This window comes from Telmatherina bonti, assembly GCF_933228915.1.
Source record: "Telmatherina bonti genome assembly, chromosome: 3".
NCBI lineage: Eukaryota > Metazoa > Chordata > Actinopteri > Atheriniformes > Telmatherinidae > Telmatherina > Telmatherina bonti.
Window position 1 is genome coordinate 37387263 of NC_136621.1, and position 17696 is coordinate 37404958.

The 17696-nt window shown below is 41.6% G+C and overlaps 2 protein-coding genes across 2 annotated transcripts; one reads left to right on the top strand and one right to left on the bottom strand.

Moving 5' to 3' along the window:
* Positions 1-1119: 1119 nt before the first annotated feature.
* On the top strand, positions 1120-10943 carry atad5b (ATPase family AAA domain containing 5b; the record flags this gene model as incomplete). The annotated part of the gene is made up of 13 exons (XM_079264074.1): positions 1120-1594; positions 1719-1787; positions 2293-2389; positions 2491-2567; positions 2708-2856; positions 5554-5716; positions 5806-6080; positions 6146-6239; positions 6317-6381; positions 6452-6611; positions 8002-8938; positions 10568-10726; positions 10846-10943. The coding sequence occupies 13 exons, from the start codon at positions 1120-1122 to the stop codon at positions 10916-10918; spliced, it is 2793 nt and encodes a 930-aa protein (XP_079120200.1). The 3' UTR covers positions 10919-10943.
* tefm (transcription elongation factor, mitochondrial) lies at positions 10754-15818 on the bottom strand. The gene is made up of 5 exons (XM_079264813.1): positions 15701-15818; positions 14939-15426; positions 13004-13153; positions 12750-12928; positions 10754-11500 (listed from the first exon to the last, which is right to left on the bottom strand). Exons 1-5 carry the CDS (start codon positions 15750-15752, stop codon positions 11236-11238), a joined length of 1134 nt encoding a protein of 377 aa, XP_079120939.1. The 5' UTR covers positions 15753-15818; the 3' UTR covers positions 10754-11235.
* Between the last annotated feature and the right edge of the window lie 1878 nt (positions 15819-17696).

Here is a 17696-nt window from a genome sequence, read left to right on the forward strand (position 1 = left end):
CTTTTATGATAAAATATTTTTATAATGCTATTTAAGACACAAGGCAGCTACAATATAAATAAATGTATAAATTAATTTGATACGAACATGTTTGATTGTTTATTGATGCATTTGGATTTATCTATTTTTATCTGGTCAAATAAATTATTATTCAACCTTGTGAAATGTAATTCCACACAATCTGCTTTCAATATTTGTTATATGTTATTGCAGCCGTATGCTGAACAAAATACAGGAATTGTTGTTGCTTTCTCTTGACTAAGGTTGACTCTCTCTTTTATTTACATTTATTAATTTATCAATATCGAGATATAGTTGTACAAAGTCTGAATATAAAGTATTGTATCAAAACCGTGCAATTCAAAAGTTACCCAGAAAAACACTCGGAGAGCGCATCATCGGCCAAGGTCTTTAAAAAGTTCCTGGATCCAAACGGTGATCCGGATCACCACCAAAAGTAAATCAGTTCTTCTTTTTCACGTTTCCAACAAGTCCTGAAAATGTCATGAAAATCCCTCTATAACTTTAGTTATCTTAAACACAAACAGAAACAAATAAAGCCAGTAAAAACATAACCTCCTAGGCAGAGGTAATTATGCTACCATGTAAAACTCTCATTGTGAAGCATTAATATATTTTTTCATAAACACCTCATAGGAGTAAAGTGTATCATTTGCATTTAGTAGATTATTCACTTTGTTTACATTATTTATTAGCCAGTTATGTTGTTTGTGTGTAATATATACGTTTTGTTCCACAAAAAAAGAGTTTTGTAAGGAAACTCGTTGACTCGAAAGCGGAGACCCTTCCAATATGGCGGCGACGCTGGTTCAATCTCCAGGCGTCTACGTATAAATATGTCTATGACTCACAACGCCAGCTGTCCCAATTTTTAAGCATGCGCATTTGTTTGTAGGTTATGTTTCCCCTTTAGTTATGAAACATGGTCAAATAGATTTAAAAAAAAAAAAAAAAGTAAAGAAAGAAGGGGAGTAAAAGGCTTTAAAAATGCACGTCGCACAATTTGACGTCAGCGCTACGTACGCCGAGCGTTATTTTGGCGCTAAGTGCAAAAATGTCACAAAACCTTGATATCTGGTGAGTTTGCAGGCTTTTACAATGCGAAACAAACTCAAGCGGAGAAAAACTGTAAAGACAACATCATCCAAGGGCAAAGACGGAGCGCAAACCATTGTAGTTTTTTCAGAGTCCAGTTCAGACGACGAAGCATCGCAGAAAACCCCTTCAACGACCAACAGGGAAAAGATAAAGAAATTATGCAAAAGAGGAGTTCAAATTGCACCAATTTTCTTATCTGCGCTCCAAAGCAGGAAGAGTAAACGAGGCAGCGATGGGAGCTTTGTTCGGCCTGGGTGGGACACGCAGAAATCTGCGTTTTCTCCTCAGAATAACGTGAAAAGTTCACCTTCGGCATCACATCTGACTTTGACAGAAAGATCTGCAGCATCCACCCACAGAAAACATCTGTCAGCCTCAGCTCTGACAAACTATCTGGAAGAAATCCAGACATTAAACCCAGCCTTTTCAGTCCAAGCAGTTTTCTCCTGTTTGCAGCAGAAAGCAGGAGATCAGGGTGAGACAGTCTCATGTCAGCCTGTTTCATTTGACTGACTATAAACATGAGACATGTATGCATATATCCTTATGTCTTGTTTTACCTCTTTGTCTTTCCAAAACTGATTGTTTCTTCCATCCAGATTCTTTACAAAAAGAGAAGTGGACAAACTCTGCAGCGTTGCCAAAGCGTCTGCAGGCTGCAGATGCTGGTAAGACTTTCTGCCTCCTGATAACACAGGATGTGTTTGTTGTGGAATATTTTATGCTATTGGTGCTACAGAGAGGACACGACAGCCTACATTTATTCCAGACTGACATAGATTCAGAATGAACAAGGGGAAGGCCTCTCTTCAGGAGAAAACCAGTTGCTTATATAGGTCTCATCCCTGCTGCAACACTTCTTTTATACACAATTATACACTGTCCAAGCTGACTGCTGGTGTTGATAGAGTTGATATGTGACTTTAACAGATATCACCAGGTGGATCAAATCTACCTTCCACATGTTCTGTTTTCACCTCACAGAAAGCAACCAGAGCCTTTTGCACAGCAGGAGTCTCGCAGGCTTGGAAAACAACTGCGAGCTGAAATCTGGATCATCCAGAATCTCTGCTGCTGTTACTGAAAGGCGTTTGCTCGCTCCACAGAGAGTTTTTTTTCCCATCAGTTGTTCTTATACATGGCACGTGCATGTTTTCCCTTTCTTTTGCATAGATTCCTGTTTTGAGGAAGTGCTTTGGACAGACAAGTACAGCCCTCAACGTTCAAGTGAAGTGATTGGGAATGCTGCCGCCGTCAATAAATTGCTCAGGTTCATGTCACTTTGCTGCAACGCCTCTCTGACCCACCGTGAGGAGAATAATGTTTCATCTGCTTTGTTTTTTTTTTTGTTTTTTTTTTTTCCGAGTTCAGTTGGTTGAAGAAATGGAAACGTAGAGCTGATTGTGATGACGGGAGAGAAACAGAGGAACGAAGGCAGGAAGGAAATGGTAAACATATTTTTTATCAAACACTTCAAAATGTTTGCACATATTTGATTTAGTGCTGTGATGCACTGGAAATATGTCTGGATGGGATGAATGGAGAAAAAGGGGGCTGGAATGAAAATGCACGACTTCTTTGTGTGCAGATTCGTGGGACTGTGGAGACTTCCAGGGTGAGGCAGGAGCAGAGCATCGGGGTGAGGTGTCGCTGAGTAACACTGTCCTGATTACAGGACCTTCAGGTGTTGGAAAGACTGCTTCGGTGTACGCCTGCGCTCAGGAGCTCGGCTTCAAGGTGGGAATTTGCACCCAGATTTTAAAAGCTGCTAGTTATGTATTTAGATTTAGCCTCATCAGCATCGTGTCCAACAGCGATGCGTGTATGTTCGAGTTTATGCAGATGAAGAGGTGAATGGTTGCTGCAGCATGACGCCTTCAGCAGAGGCAGACACAAAATGCAATGATCATAAATTAAACATTTTCAGCAGAAATCTGCTTCAACAAGCATTTCAGCAAAGTAAAGTTCTTCCCTCATGTTCAGCATTCGTCAATATTTACAATGTTTTTATATAATTACAAATACAAACCCCCAAAATATCCTCCATCTCAGTATTTAGCTGTTCAATGTCCCTTATTTTAGAAGATGCACGCATGGATGTGACTTCTCCAGAACATATTAAGTTGCTTCAATGTGCGCAAGGAAACAGCATGAACACACAAGAAATAATGCACAACGTGTTTCCATCGCAGTTTGCAGTCTTCCAATCATTAAAACCAGCTGATGTGTACAGATATGGCAGGAGGAGACAAACCCAGAATGACTTGTTGGTCCCATTAAAAGCAGAAAAGATAGAAAATTAAACGCCATGTTGGCAAAAGTTTTAAAGAAAAGAAACAAAGTAAAAATGTTTCCTTTTCCCAGATAACCGGGAAGTCTTTTCCTTTGGTTGATTTCTGAGTGTTTTCCACTGCAAACGGAGAGAAAATATCTTCAAACCGTCCCCACATGGATGTAGGGATGTTGGCGTTTTTCTAAATAAAAAGCCACAGTGTGCTTTTAAAGACATAAAAATCAGAATTTCTATCAGTTCAGAAGAAACAAACTACAATCAGACATTTTCAGACACCATCTTCTGACATTTTTTGCTAAAAAATGAAAAATGGAGTAAAAACAAAAAAAAACGTGGCTTGCGTTGGAGTTAGACTGATAATATTTTAGCTAAAGCAGCTTCAGATTAATTCACTATGAATGACTGAACTATGCAAGTCCAAGTTGGGAACAAGCAGACGATTTCTGTCAGAGATGAAGGCTCTATTTCACCGCGCTGCCTCCGATCCTCATTTCATTTAGCTTTAGTTTATGGTTCACACATGACATAAGACCATCTAACTGTGTTTTTTTTCTTCTTGGTAAACTCCTGCCAGTTACTTTCCACTCATTTCTGGGTATTTTGTAAAGAAGTAAAAAAAACAAACAACCAAAACTTTATTTGTACGTTTCACAGAACCAATGTCACGAAACGCCTCACAGCAATAAAAACACACAACAGAGAGAAAAACACAGAACAAATACCGAACAGCAGCACCACCCAGTCTACTCGCCTAAACAAATGTGTCTTCAGGAGCTTTTTAAAGGCGTCTGCTGAGTTCAGAGATCCTGACAAAGCTCGTTCCAGAGACGGGGAGCGGCAGCTTTAACAGCATCAACGCCTGTTGCCAGGGCAACCTCAGACTTCCAGTCGAGCTTGATTCAATCTGCAGTGTAACTAGTAGGACAGCGACGATATGCTTTTGTCCCGATTCGATTCCGATTTTTTGGGTGCCGATTTGATTTAAATTGCGATTCTCACAATTCTTCGATATTGCTGATTTTTGTAGATTAAAAACAAATAAATGTATAAAACTTTTTTTTTTTTTTTGCTTGTCATTTTTCTTGATTTCAATCAGAAAAAAACACAGTAGCCAGACCATCATTCTGCTGCTAAAATGCCCAAGAAGACAAGTAAAAAGATTTTTTTTTAAAAAGAATAAAAATGACAAAACTTTCATAATGAATTATTTTTATTTAGTTAAAAAAAAATAGATTTTTATTTTTTTATTTATTTATTTATTTTTTTTAAACAAAAAAATCAATTTTAAAATTGTAAGGCAAAATAAATCTCGATTTTCAATTTTTTTATTCGATTTTCCCGCCCCTAGTAACCAGAGGCCTGTCCATGTGGCGCTCGGAAAGTTAGTACCTGGTTGTCGTCTGTTTGGGCCCCTGAACGCAGCATCTCCCTGTTTGTTGCTCTCACACCTCTGTTACAGTCACATGTCCACATATGGACAAGTTACACAGTTGTGCTCATATTTATTCATATTTATTATTCATATGTATTCATACCTTTTTATTTAAAAAGGAAAAAAACAGCTGCCTGTAAAATAAGTTGAAATTGACTAAAGTAATAATAAATAAAACTTTTATGAAAATTATCACATTATTTTCTAATTCTGGTTCAATAGAAATATTTTTTTAAAAAGCAAACAAATGAGATAATTTATTACATATTACATCAGTCATAAAGTAATATTTAGTTGAAGAATCCTTTGTTTCCGCTCCAGTCAGGTGTTTTCTGTTCCTCTCAGTCAGACTTCTGCACCTGTTGACAGGTATTTTGTCCCACTGTTCAACAGAAAAGTCTCTCATTTGTCCAGGATCAGTTTGTTGGGTTTTTTTTCTTTCTTCAATTCATTTAAATGAAAAAAACAGCGTCTTATATTACTAAATGATATTTTTGCAAATTTTTAGTTATTGTTCCTTTTTTTAATTCTGCAGTTATTTGAGTGACTGTTGTAAATTCAGCCTTTTCTTTAATGAAAGGGGATGAATACATATGAGCACAACTGTACGTTTGTGGTGCTTTTTTGCTTTTTTGCTTTGTTTTTGCAATTTGCAGAAGCCAGAAAATGTTGACTTGTTTGTGGGTTTTCTCTTCCTTTTCCATGCAAGGTGTTTGAGGTGAACAGTTCCTCGCAGCGCAGCGGGCGCCAGGTTCTGTCCCAGCTGAAGGAGGCCACTCAGTCTCACCTGGTGGAGATTTCTGGGACAGACTCTCTGAAACCTGCGTTCTTCAGCAGCAACAGCTGCGCTCTGAAACCTGAAGCTTTGCCTGGTGGGACACGGAAGATGATGATGATATCCAACACATCTCTGCTGTCAGGTTTAAAACACATATTTTTTTTTTTTTTTTTATTCAAACAGGAAAAATTCTGCGTCCTAAAAATGTCCCCTCTGCTGTAAAGACGAGGCCGGCGCGGCGCTCCAGCTCTTCTGGGCGTAAAGCTAAAGCAAAGCCAGACTCGCTTACTTTGAGACACTACTTCAAGATGAAGGACAAAGCAGATCAGTTTTACTTCAGCAGCACGTCAGCAGCTGTTAAACCGGACGATGAGGAATCGGGCAACCCGTCTCCGGACGGGGATCAAGCAGGGCGACGGCGCAGACGGACCGCCACCTCGCTCATCCTGTTCGAAGAGGTAAACCATCGAGGTCTTGTCCATCCACCTTGTGTCTGGTCCTTTACTTCTACGTTCTTCCTCAGGTTGACGTCATATTTGAGGAAGACGTTGGTTTCCTTGCAGCTATCGAGGCTTTTATGGCGACCACCAGGAGGCCGGTGGTTCTGACCACCAGCGGTAAATAAACACAGTGAACGCTCCGAGTGTTAAAGACAAGCTGAGATTTAAAACAAACCTGTTTGGGGTTTTTTTAGATCCCTTTTTTAAAGAGAGATTTCCCTGCAGATTGGAGGAAATCCTGTTCAAACCTCCGTCGGCGGTGAGTTTGCCTTTCTGTAGCTTCTGCCGACCTCCGTCCAGCTGCATCAACCTGTTCCTTCTGTTGAAAGGTGACGGCGAGCAGCTACCTGCAGCTGGTGTGTCTGGCTGAGGACGCTCGACTGGACTCCGATGACGTTCGCAGCCTCTGTACGCTCGCGCGTGGTGACATCAGACGATGCCTGCTGCAGCTGCAGCTCTGGGTGCTCGGCGGGGAAGGACCGGCGTCTCGTACGTTTCCCTCAGCAACCTTTGCTCGCATGAAAACATCTGGATCGAACCCAAAGAGCCGGACTTTCACACTGTCTTTTACTTGAACCGTTGTTCTCCGGGGTTTCTGGAGAAGTTTTTACCTGGTGTGTAGGTGCATCTTGGTCCTCTGGTGTCTCGGTGGGGAAGGCTGGCTGTTCATAGGGAAGGGAAATGAGGGGGAAATCAGCAGCAGCAGGTCTGATGCAGCTACGAGTCATTTAGAGGTGGGGACGGATCATCTCCACAGAAAATAGAACAAAAGGAATCCCAAATTTGGAAAATCCTTCAAGAAGCCTGAACTTTTTAGAACTGGGATCCTCTATCCAGGTCCTCGAGGACCGGTGCTTTCCAGGCATCCCAGCCTCAACACACCTGATTCAGATCGGTGTGTTTTTAGCAGACATGTGCAGAGCTTGTCTGAGTCTGATGTGTTCCAGCAGGGACACTAGGAAAACCTGCAGGACACTGGACCTTGAGGACCAGGATGGAGGATCCCTGGTTTAGAAGACAACAGGCCTTCACACAGGTAGTCTGACTAATAGGTGGTAATATGTTTTTATCCAGTCGGTGTGAACGTTCACATCCAGCATTTTAGCAAGTTTAGTATTTTTTTTCCTAATGTTCAGATCTCAGTGAGGTAATCGACCAATCAGAGGAGGCGTGTTGACTAGTAGATCCCCGTTACGAGCTATGCGGGCTCGTCATGGAGCCATGCATCATCATGGCCGAGCGTCTTCATGATTTCTTCTCTGCTTCTTAAAGCAAGGAGCTGCTGCTGAGCAGATCCTCTTTGTTTTGCAGCATCAGCACACTGCTGTCGCGGCGCGATGGTGTGCACAGACAGAAACATCCATATTTCACCCCCGAATTATTTGCACTTTTGTGTCATTTATTCTGTCCTGGTGTGGAAAGGCCTGACTTTGACCGGGGGGCAAGTCTGGTCCCCTGCATTGCAGCAGGGAAACTCACATCTGCAGGACCGGAGTTGCCCACCGCTGCTTCAGACTGTTGAAGACTTTTAAACTTTCATTTCTACGTTTCACCTTGTCTCGATGGTGCGTTGAGGGACGAGGGCAGGTTTAAGACCCTCACAGTACCCTATATGCTGTAATCAGAGGTGGCAGCTCCTGGTCCAGACAGTAAAAGTCCAGTCCAGCAGCTGTTCCAACCACCAAACCAGCTGAATCTAATGAGCAGAGTTTATTTACCAGGTAAACCAGCCTGTTGGTGAAAACGCCTGTTCTAGATGTACAGGTAGATCCAAAAACCTGGCAGGACTTTTACTTTCTGGACCAGGAGTTTCCTCCTCTGGCTGTAATATTCCCAATCTGAGACCAGAACAGATGATTTTCCTCCTCTCCACCTGCAGACTCAGAAGCAGCTGAAGGAAACTGTTCAGACTCCCTACTTTCTCAAAGCCGAACGTGCTGCTCTGCCGACATGCTGGGTCTCCCCTCTGTGACCCCAAAACACCTTCTGAACGTTTTAAAAGCAAGTGTTTATTTTTTTTATTTTAATTTCTTTTTTCCAAACGTAGTTTTCCGCCTCTCAGCTGTTTGTTTGTGGCTCTTCCAGCGTGAGTCCTGGTCTGAAACAGACACGGAGAAGCTCTTTAAAACGCTGTCGGAGAGCTGGAGAAGAGGCGTCCCACTTCTCTATGCCAACCTGGAGCTTCTGATGTCCCTCAGAGCCGAGACGTCCCGCCTGGACAGGACGGTCGACTCTCATCTCCGCCTCAAGCAGAAGAATCTAAATGTCAGTCCGAAGGTTTCTACGGCCGACGGCGAGTCTGCCGGGAGTCTCTCTCGGCTTCGCAGGAAGAAATTTAAAGCCAGAGAGGAGGATAGCCAATCATCTTCCAGTTTAACGTTAAGCTGGACTCCACTCAGAGCTAAGGCAGGCCGAGTGGAAGGAGACGGTTTAGATGCCCTGGCGCACCTCTTTGACCTCATGTCGTATCTCGATGCCACTCTGCCCGGTGCCGAGCCGCCTGCTCCAGGTCCGTGCACGCCCGACTCCTTTGCCTGGACCGGAGCAGCTTTAAAGGACGGTTTGTTGGATGAGATGAGGGAGGACGGTGGCAGCAGCCAGAGCCGTCTGCAGCGGTTTCTGGACATCAAGGCTGCTGCTGAAGGATTCGGGTGTCGCGTTTGTTTCCAGGGAGTGTGTGAGGCACGGATCCGTGCCCAAACACACACTGAAGAACAGGAGGATCCACGAGGAGATGGACTGATGGGTAGAAAGAGGAGTGTTTCGCCTAAAAGTCAGAGACTCGGCTTGACTTTTCCTCCTCTGTGCGCGCCACGGTGAGTCCAGTTTCACTTCCAGTTCAGATCATCAAGCCAAGGCTGAACGTTTCCAACAAGGTTGTGAAAAAGATGAAGATAAAAAGCTGAAATGTTGCTCAAAGATCAGAACAGATCTGGTTAAAGCTCCTCCGACCGTCTCAGAGCAGTTCCAGCGCCGTTGCATCCATCCTGCTGTTGCAGTGTGAAAGGCAGATTTTATGTGAAATTATGAGGCTGATACGCCTGTCATTAAATCATCCAGTCACTTCACTCAGAGGATGCTCAGCTTTTTAATTCACAAATACTAAGATGAAATGATCCAAAACAACTTTATTTCTAAGATGAACTTTATGGGTTTGTGAAATATAGTTAAACTGATTTTAACACATTATTTTAAAACTTAAAACATGTAAAAAAAAGAAAAAAAAGTTGGTTTTAGGTACAAACAAAAAGTACAAACAGAAGAGAAGGTTGTCTGTTAGGTGGCATTAACACACACTGAAAAAAGGAAACATGCAGGTCAACCAAAGTCTTCTACTTTACGGCAGAAAGCTCAAAGCTAAATGCTATAAATTAGAAAATTCATGACAAATGCAGAAACGCAGGAGGAGACATATGAGTCGATGTTTGAGGCCAAAAATAAGGAAATGATGGATTTACATGCAGAAGAGACAAACATAGACCAGAACGTCCGAACAGAAGGCGACATGGTTCCAACATACATGTAGAGAAGACATGGACTGCATGAAGAGACATCGAGTTATGAAAGATGATGCTGGAAATCCTGCCTGATGAAGGTCAAATTAAATGTATGCATGAAAATAATCACTTGGAAAGAAAAGCGGCTAATTTCCACCTTCACTGGTCTGATTTCTGTCAGGTTCCAGCAGACCAGGTGATTTGTTGCGTTTCTCGTTCCAACAATGATTTGGTCACACAGGAGGTGTTCTCCATGATGATGCATCCATCACATCTGCTCAGTCACTGCAGATTCAATTCAACTTTATTTATATAGCGTCAAATCACGGCAGTGCCATCTCAAGACGCTTTCCAGACAGGAAAAAACAGAATGAAAGCCAATTCATAGGAGCCTATATAAGGAAACCTGAGCAAGCACACGGCGACAGTGGGAAGGAAAAAAACTCCCTTTTAACAGGAATAGTCTGAGAAAAAAATGTAATTAAAGCTCCATCTCGATCTAAATCTTATAAATCATTAAATGAAAGCTGTCTTCTATAAAATCCAGAGGATCAGTTATAAATGACTGTTTTTAGTCATTTATTCCCTTTTATCCACCTTGTCTATTTTTTTTAATAACAAAAGTAACTTTAAAAATAAAAATACTGCAATTTAATTTGAGGTATGTTTTACAAACTTTAGCATCAAATCCACATTTTACTCTGAAAATGAACAAATTATTTAAAAAGAGCCAAAAAGCTGAACATCCTTGAAGTAATATGATTCTAAAACTCTTTATATTTCTATATATAAACTCTATATATTTATATTTCAATAAATTACAAGTATTTTATCTTTGTGCCAACATGTCGGGTCCTGATAGTTTCCCAGGATATGAAGCATGCCAGAGGTGCTCAGGTAGGAAAAACCACATTAGTCCCCTTGTTAAAGTCCAACATGTCCCTCCAGCGTGTCTCGCAGGCGATTCAGACTGAGCCGAATGCTTCTCAGCAGTGACGCCTTCAGCCTGCAGGGCAACAAACACTCCGTCTGCGTCAACGTCATGCCGGTGCTTCGCTTCATCTGCCGCACTCTCCGTGCACAGCAGGGGAAAGGAGAGCTGGCCAGGTAGGTCTGGTTCCAAACTCACTTTGTTCTGAATCCAGTAGTTTTTTTTACACCTTTCCTGTCTGCATGAATTAATATAATCATTCATCGTAACATTACGGTTGCTCTCCCTGGTAAAGGTGTGGGAACTACCTGAGCGGCCTGGGCCTCTCAGACTCCACCATGAAACTCCTGACAGAAGATTTTACTTAAAGACTGTTGAATCTCTTCTTCCAGTAAAACTACATTAATTCAGAGCATTGCGATGAAATGTTTTATTTCCATGTAAGTGCAAATATGAACTGTAAATAAAAATTATTTTTATAGCATTTAAGAGCTGCTCATTAAACAAGAGTCCACGCTGACGTCCATGTAGTCCTGGGAGGATTATCAAACCTTTTTAAACACACACACACACACCAGCAGCATCAGGAAGATGGTGGAATATTCCCAAAAACAAGGAGGGTGAGGCCAGATGTAACAGAAGTGATCCGATCTGATCGTTGAAGGAGATTTTCCCGGGACCAATCCTAACAGGAAGACTCACTGAGAAGCTCGTAAAAGGCTACGGCCTGAAGCAGCGCGTCACACAGCTCCTCTCCTCCTCTTCTGCTGCCCATCTGAAAGTAGTGCCTGTATTTGACCAGCATCTCCTGGGGAAAGTTCACCCTGGGGAGTTTTTGCGTCACAGATTCCGTCATCAGTTGTCGTACGGTCTGCGCCCCGCTAGTCCGAGACTCGCCCACCATCAGTCCAAAGTGACGCCCCACGGCAGTCCTCATCATGTTAAGGACCCTGCGAAGGGAGGGAAGAGGAATTGTGTGTGTTTGCTGGGTGAAAACAGCAGAAATGGGACAACAAGAAGCTTTTTAGGTAAATGGTTTATGGTAAATGGACTTGTACTAATATAGCGAACACTCACGATAAACATAACGGTAAGAGAACACACACATCCCATGAGGATGATGTTGCAATAAATCAGGCTACGTTCACCCTACCGGCTGAAGTGACTTCAATACGGTGTTTGAGCCCCGATGCAACATGTAACCGATCTTTTCTTAACAGTCTGAACGACGCAGATCTGATATTTTCTAATGCGACCCAGGCTGCTTGTATATGTGGTCCTAAATCCGATATGTATCTGATTTTTTGCCATGCGACTTCAGTCTGAACGGTCTGGTCGCATTAATCCGACACACAACAAACCTCATTATTCTGCGTTTGTTGTTTATGAACTCTTTATCGGTAAATGCGCTCACATCACTCTCCCACCAATCCTGACTGCGACTCCGTACGCAAACGTTTCTCTCTACAGCTGTTGCTGCCACAGCTCCACAAAATGACCAAAACTTTTACTTTCCTCTTCCGTAAACGTCTCCTTAAAACGAACCCATTCACAATGTTGTGGCTACGGTTGGACAAAACGTTTAAAACAGCAAATGCTCTGCTGCCGTCCATATTTACCTCTGCAAACATAAAGACGTCACACACACGCTCACTGCACGTCGCCGTGTCTTCTACGCATGCGGGATGCTTCTGGTGCGCATGAGGTTCATACAGGAGATCACATACAAGTCACATTTGATCGGAAATGTGAACTGACTTTCAAAAAATTCGGATTTCACAAACACATCCGATGTGAGCAGCGAGCCCTGCAGTGTGAACGTAGCCTGAAAGACTTTTTAAACTAAAACAGCAGAAAATGAACCAGAAAGCGTCGTGCTTTCCCTGATGTTTTATCCAGATAGTTTAGCTTTTTAATGTGCGTTTTGTTTTCAGCCCAAAGCTGTGCAGTTGTCACAATTATTTATCCCAAAAAAGAAATACAATTTTTCTTGACTTGGATCGAAATAAAGTGAAAAGTTAATTAATGTTAATAAAACCAGAGGAGGACCAGAGAAACAACATTTCTGATACATTTCCTTTGTGTTTGATCCAGCTGTTGGGTGAAAACAGATCTATCACAGTCAAAGTAATTCAGTTTTCATCATTGTGAACGTGGTCTGCTAAATAGTTTTCATTTAAATCAACTCTCTTTTCCGACCTGGGGGGAATGTTGGGCTCTGGTGGGGAGATTCTAGGCTCCAGTACCGCGAACAGCATGGCCTCCACTGTCCTCATGTGGGCCATGATGGGAAACAGGGTGGTATTCTGAACCGAGATGGAGGGTTTTTCTATCACGTAGAAGTCTCCTGATGGGAGGAGGGACACCACTGAAGAAACCTGATGGAAGCAGAGAAGAGTGAGCTGCTTAGGAATTATGATTTAATTAGAAAGGAACACATGAATATTACTCACATCGTTCAGATAAGCGGATGCCATGTATGTTCCTTTCAAGAAGTTAGGGCAGTCCGCCTGCTGCCAGTCCAGCACCGTCATCCCTCGGTCCACGTGGGCCCAGGCGATTTTATTAGTCCCACATATTATGGATACTATTGAATTAGCATCCTGTAGAAATGAATATTTTTTTATTTAGTGGAAAAGCAACACCATGTGACAAAGTGGGTGAGACTAATTGTTCACTTGTCCCTAACATTTACCTTTTGTCATATGTGTCCCTTTAACTTTATTCTGTTATTTCTGTTGCCAGGTAACCATGCTGGACTTACTATCCCGGGTTGTTAGTGTTGGCATTGTGTTGCATTTTTATATTGTGTTACTATTTAACATTATTCTTCGTTTAACTCCACCTTGCAGGATAGGTGTTGGGGAGTGTGGCAAACCCAGCACTTCCTCATTGCAGGTGTGACTGACGACTTAGATTAGTTGATTGGGAGAAACCAAGTGGAGGATTTCCTCTTTTGTAGTTTCCTTAAGTGTGGGCTTATTTATAATAGTGTATTAGAACTGGTATTCCTTTTGTGTAAGTTTGTTTGTTTAGGAATTTAGTTTGTTTAATAATGTTGGTGTAGAATAAGGTTGCTGGGGATAGTGATATGGGGAAATGGTTTAGGCTAAAAATCAAACCAGGTGTGTGTCTTTTTGGGGTACAGTTGTGCTCATATGTATTCATCCCCTTTCATTGAAGAAAAGGCTGAATTTACAACAGTCACTCAAATAACTGGAGACTTAAAAAAGGAACTAAACTAAAAATTTGCAAAAAATATCATTTAGTAAAATAAGACACTTTTTTAATTTCATTGAGTTGAAGAAAGAAAGAAAAACAACAAATTGGTCCTGGACAAATGAGAGACTTTTCTGTTGAACAGTGGGACAAAATACCTGTCAACAGGTGCAGAAGTCTGACTGAGAGGAACAGAAAACACCTGACTGGAGCGGAAACATTAAAGGATTCTTCAACTAAATATTAGTTTGAGTGATGTAATATGTAATAAATTATCTTATTTGTTTGCTTCTTTAAAATTATTTCTATTTAACCAGAATTAGAAAATAATGTAATGATTTTCATAAAATATTTATTATTACTTTAGCCAATTTCAGCTTATTTTACAGGCAGCTGTTTTTTTTCCCCTTTTTTAATGAAAGGGTATGAATAAATATGAGCACAACTGTATATAAGTAGTCAGTTTTGGGAGCTCGCGAGGAGAGAGAGTGAAGGAAAAGGATGTGAAACTGGTGACTGATTACCCACAGATCTTTGAAATTGTAAGATGGACAACTCTTGGAAAATAAAATATTAATTTTTAAGGAAATTCCAGGACTGCTGATTCTGTCGACGTCTGATCTTCTTCAACCTTGGACACACACCACCTCACAACTCAGAAATCTAACTTTATGAAACGAGTCATTTTAGTTGGAGGACATTGAAACAACAAATTCTTCCTAACCAACTGAATGTAGAAGGAGTTAATGTTCATTCCTGAATGAGTGCAGTTGTACATGTTGATCTGTCTTTCCTGTCCTCTCCACCCCAACCAGTGGAGGCAGATGGCTGCCCTCCCTGAGCCGGGTTCTGCCGGAGGTTTTCTTCCTGTTAAATGGGAGTTTTTTCCTTCCCACTGTCGCCGCGCACAGCTCAGGATGGGGGATTGGATCGTAGTCATGATTCCATGCAATCAGTTGGTTTCTATTATAGGATGTGTATGTAAAATGTCCTGTGACAACATTGTTGTGAAGTGGCGCTATACAAATAAAGCTGAACTGAATTGAATTGTTCATGCAGGGAAAGGAATGACCTCATATCCATCCAGAAACTCCTTTCCAAGCCTGCCTTTTCCTCACACAAATGATGGGGAAGAGACCAGGAAGCACATTACAAGAGGAGAAACTCACCTCCAACCAGGACCTGTCCACTTCAGGTCTGATGAACTTGGCCAGCTGGATCCTCACTTTCCTCTCCTTCTTCATCGGGTTGAGAATCGAGTTGAAGACAATAACAGCGCTTTTGTGCTTAAGCAGCGGCACATTCACCACACTTTCCAAGGTTTTAAATGGTCCGTTTTTAGTCCTGTACTCTACGATATTGAGGGATTTGCGACCTCTCAGCATTTTAACCCCAGCCAGCTCCGACGGGGAGGCGGTGTTGAGGAGCTGGAGGATGGCGGCTCGTTGTTCGGAGGTGTAGCAGGCGTCCAGGGGTTCGCTGCCGGCTTCTTTGCAGGGGTCAGAGGAGGTGGAACGAGCGGCGTTCATGGTCTCGAAACTCGCCACAGGAACCCGGCTTCTCCAGCAGCAAGTGCACTGCAGGTACCGGTGCTCCAGGTCCGGGAGAGAGCCGTGGCGAGGCCGGCAAAGCAGCCCCAGCTGTCCCGCAGAGCGACCTGGAGGAGCGATGGACATGTGTCCAATTATATGTAATATATCATAGTGCAATTCATAAACACAGCCTGGTTTAATTTGGTTATGTAAAACTATTAGAATATAATAATTAATAGGATTTTTTAAAAAAAATATAAATGACTACTTTCGCAGAAATATTAAACAAGCTTGTTTGCAGTTCTACATCTGCAACAAGCTGGCTAAAATGCTAAATAAAGCCAAATAAAATGTACAGAAAAGAGTTCCACATCAAGCAGTTTACTTCGAAAAAGTCACCTCTCTGAACGACTGATGACAGGAATCGCCTGACGACCCACATCATCTTCATTTAAAATAAATATTTAATGGTTTACGCTACAACATGGTGTAAATTCCCTTTGGCCTGAGGTTGTTTAGTGTCCGTCAGTTTTAAGGGACCGATGTAACGCTACCAGTGACGTAATCCGCAAAGGTTCCGCTTTTACTTAAAAATTATGATGGCGCCACTTGCTGTATGATAGTTAAAAATCGCACACAGATGTGAGAAGCACATAAAAAATTACGTGGTTGTGATTACTTCATTAGGTAAAGATATTTACTGAATTCATTTTTACTGGATGTTGAAACAATCTAAGATCCTGATGTGTTAACTATTAACTTTGTGAACATGAATTTCTCATTCAACCCCATTACTGCTAAAGAAAATATGTAATGAGAATCACTTAGTAAATAATTACAATCAAATAATATTAACAATTTAATTATGGATGTGCCGATACACTTTTTGGGAGTTCCGATCTGATACCAATATCTGAAATTTGAATATCTGCCGATACCAGTATTTGTCCATACCAAATGTTATGTGAACATTATTGTGACTATGATTATTATTGCTGTTATAACTGTGTAAGATTTCATTAGGTTGTAGTAAATTACCCATCTTTTCTTAAGTTACCTCACCAATACAAATCTAATAACATTACAGATCTAACAATTTCATCAAGTTTTATTTTGATTTGGCACATTTTACCACAATACAACTATAAATGTGTAATTTTGAAACAAAGATCTGGCTTTTAGTGTAACAAAAAATGTCTCATTATAACATTCAAGGCATTTATATCTTTTAAAACATGTCCGAAGTATGTCATCAAACACATCTGTGCTAGCTTGACTAGTGTGGTATCAGTTGTGGTATTGGTACATCATTGGTACAACACATATATATATGCTGACTTGAGACATATATATATACATATATATATATATGTATATATATATATATATATATATATATATATATATATGTATATATATATATATGTATATATATACATATTCATTCATTCATTTTCCGAACCGCTTATTCCAATTCAGGGTCGCGGGGAAGCTGGAGCCTATCCCAGCTGGCTTAGGGCGACAGGCAGGGTACACCCTGGACAGCTCGCCAGTCCATCGCAGGGCCACACACAGAGAGACGAACAACCACTCATGTACACACTCACTCCTAGGGGCAATTTTAGAGTGACCAATTAACCTATCATGCATGTGTTTTGGATGGTGGGAGGAAGCCGGAGTACCCGGAGAGAACCCACGCATACACGGGGAGAACATGCAAACTCCACACAGAAAGGCCACTGACCAAACCAGCCAAGGATCGAACCAGCGACCTTCTTGCTGTGAGGCCACAGTGCTTTTTGACAGCATGAAACACTGGATTGGGGTTTCAGGTCTACACTTAAATGGTTTTTTCTTCCCTTTTTTTCTGGGAGATTATTTTCTGTGGCTGCTGTAAAGTTCAAGTCCCCTCCTTCATCTCTTGATTATGGCGTTCCACAGGGGTCTGTTCTGCGGCTTTTATTATTTAATTTATATTTGCTCCTTTTGCAGGACATTATAGGCTCTTTATAGGACACTTCTTAACATTGTTATGCTGATGACATCCAGCTGAATATTTCTTTTAAACCTCAGGATGTTTTTAAGGTTCAGTTTTTACTTGAGTGTTTGGATGCGGTCAAGAGGATGAGTGATAACTTTCTTTAACTAAATGAAGCAAAAACTGAAGTCTTTGTTTGTTCCCCAGATAGATTCTTCCCTCAGAAAGCTGAGAGTCTCGGCCTACTTTCCTTTTTTAATCAGCTCTCAGTGAAGAATCTCTGTGCTGAGTCTCCTCTAGACTTTACTGCTGTACCTCCACTTTCACCTGCTTGAGTCAAAGATCTCTTGGATATCTCCAGTTTGTCCAGAATGCTGCTGCAAGGCTGATAACTAAAATCCTCAAAGTTCACTCCTG

What these genes read in the sequence shown, in the direction of transcription:
- tefm (XM_079264813.1), bottom strand. Translation starts at nt 15,752, where the DNA reads ATGAAGATGATGTGGGTCGTCAGGCGATTCCTGTCATCAGTCGTTCAG. An exon ending in GTCATCAGTCGTTCAGAGAG is followed by an intron (nt 15,427 to 15,700) that starts GTGACTTTTTCG and finishes TCGCTCCTCCAG; the next exon opens with GTCGCTCTGCGGGACAGCTG. An exon ending in GAGCCCAACATTCCCCCCAG is followed by an intron (nt 11,501 to 12,749) that starts GTCGGAAAAGAG and finishes CTCCCTTCGCAG; the next exon opens with GGTCCTTAACATGATGAGGA.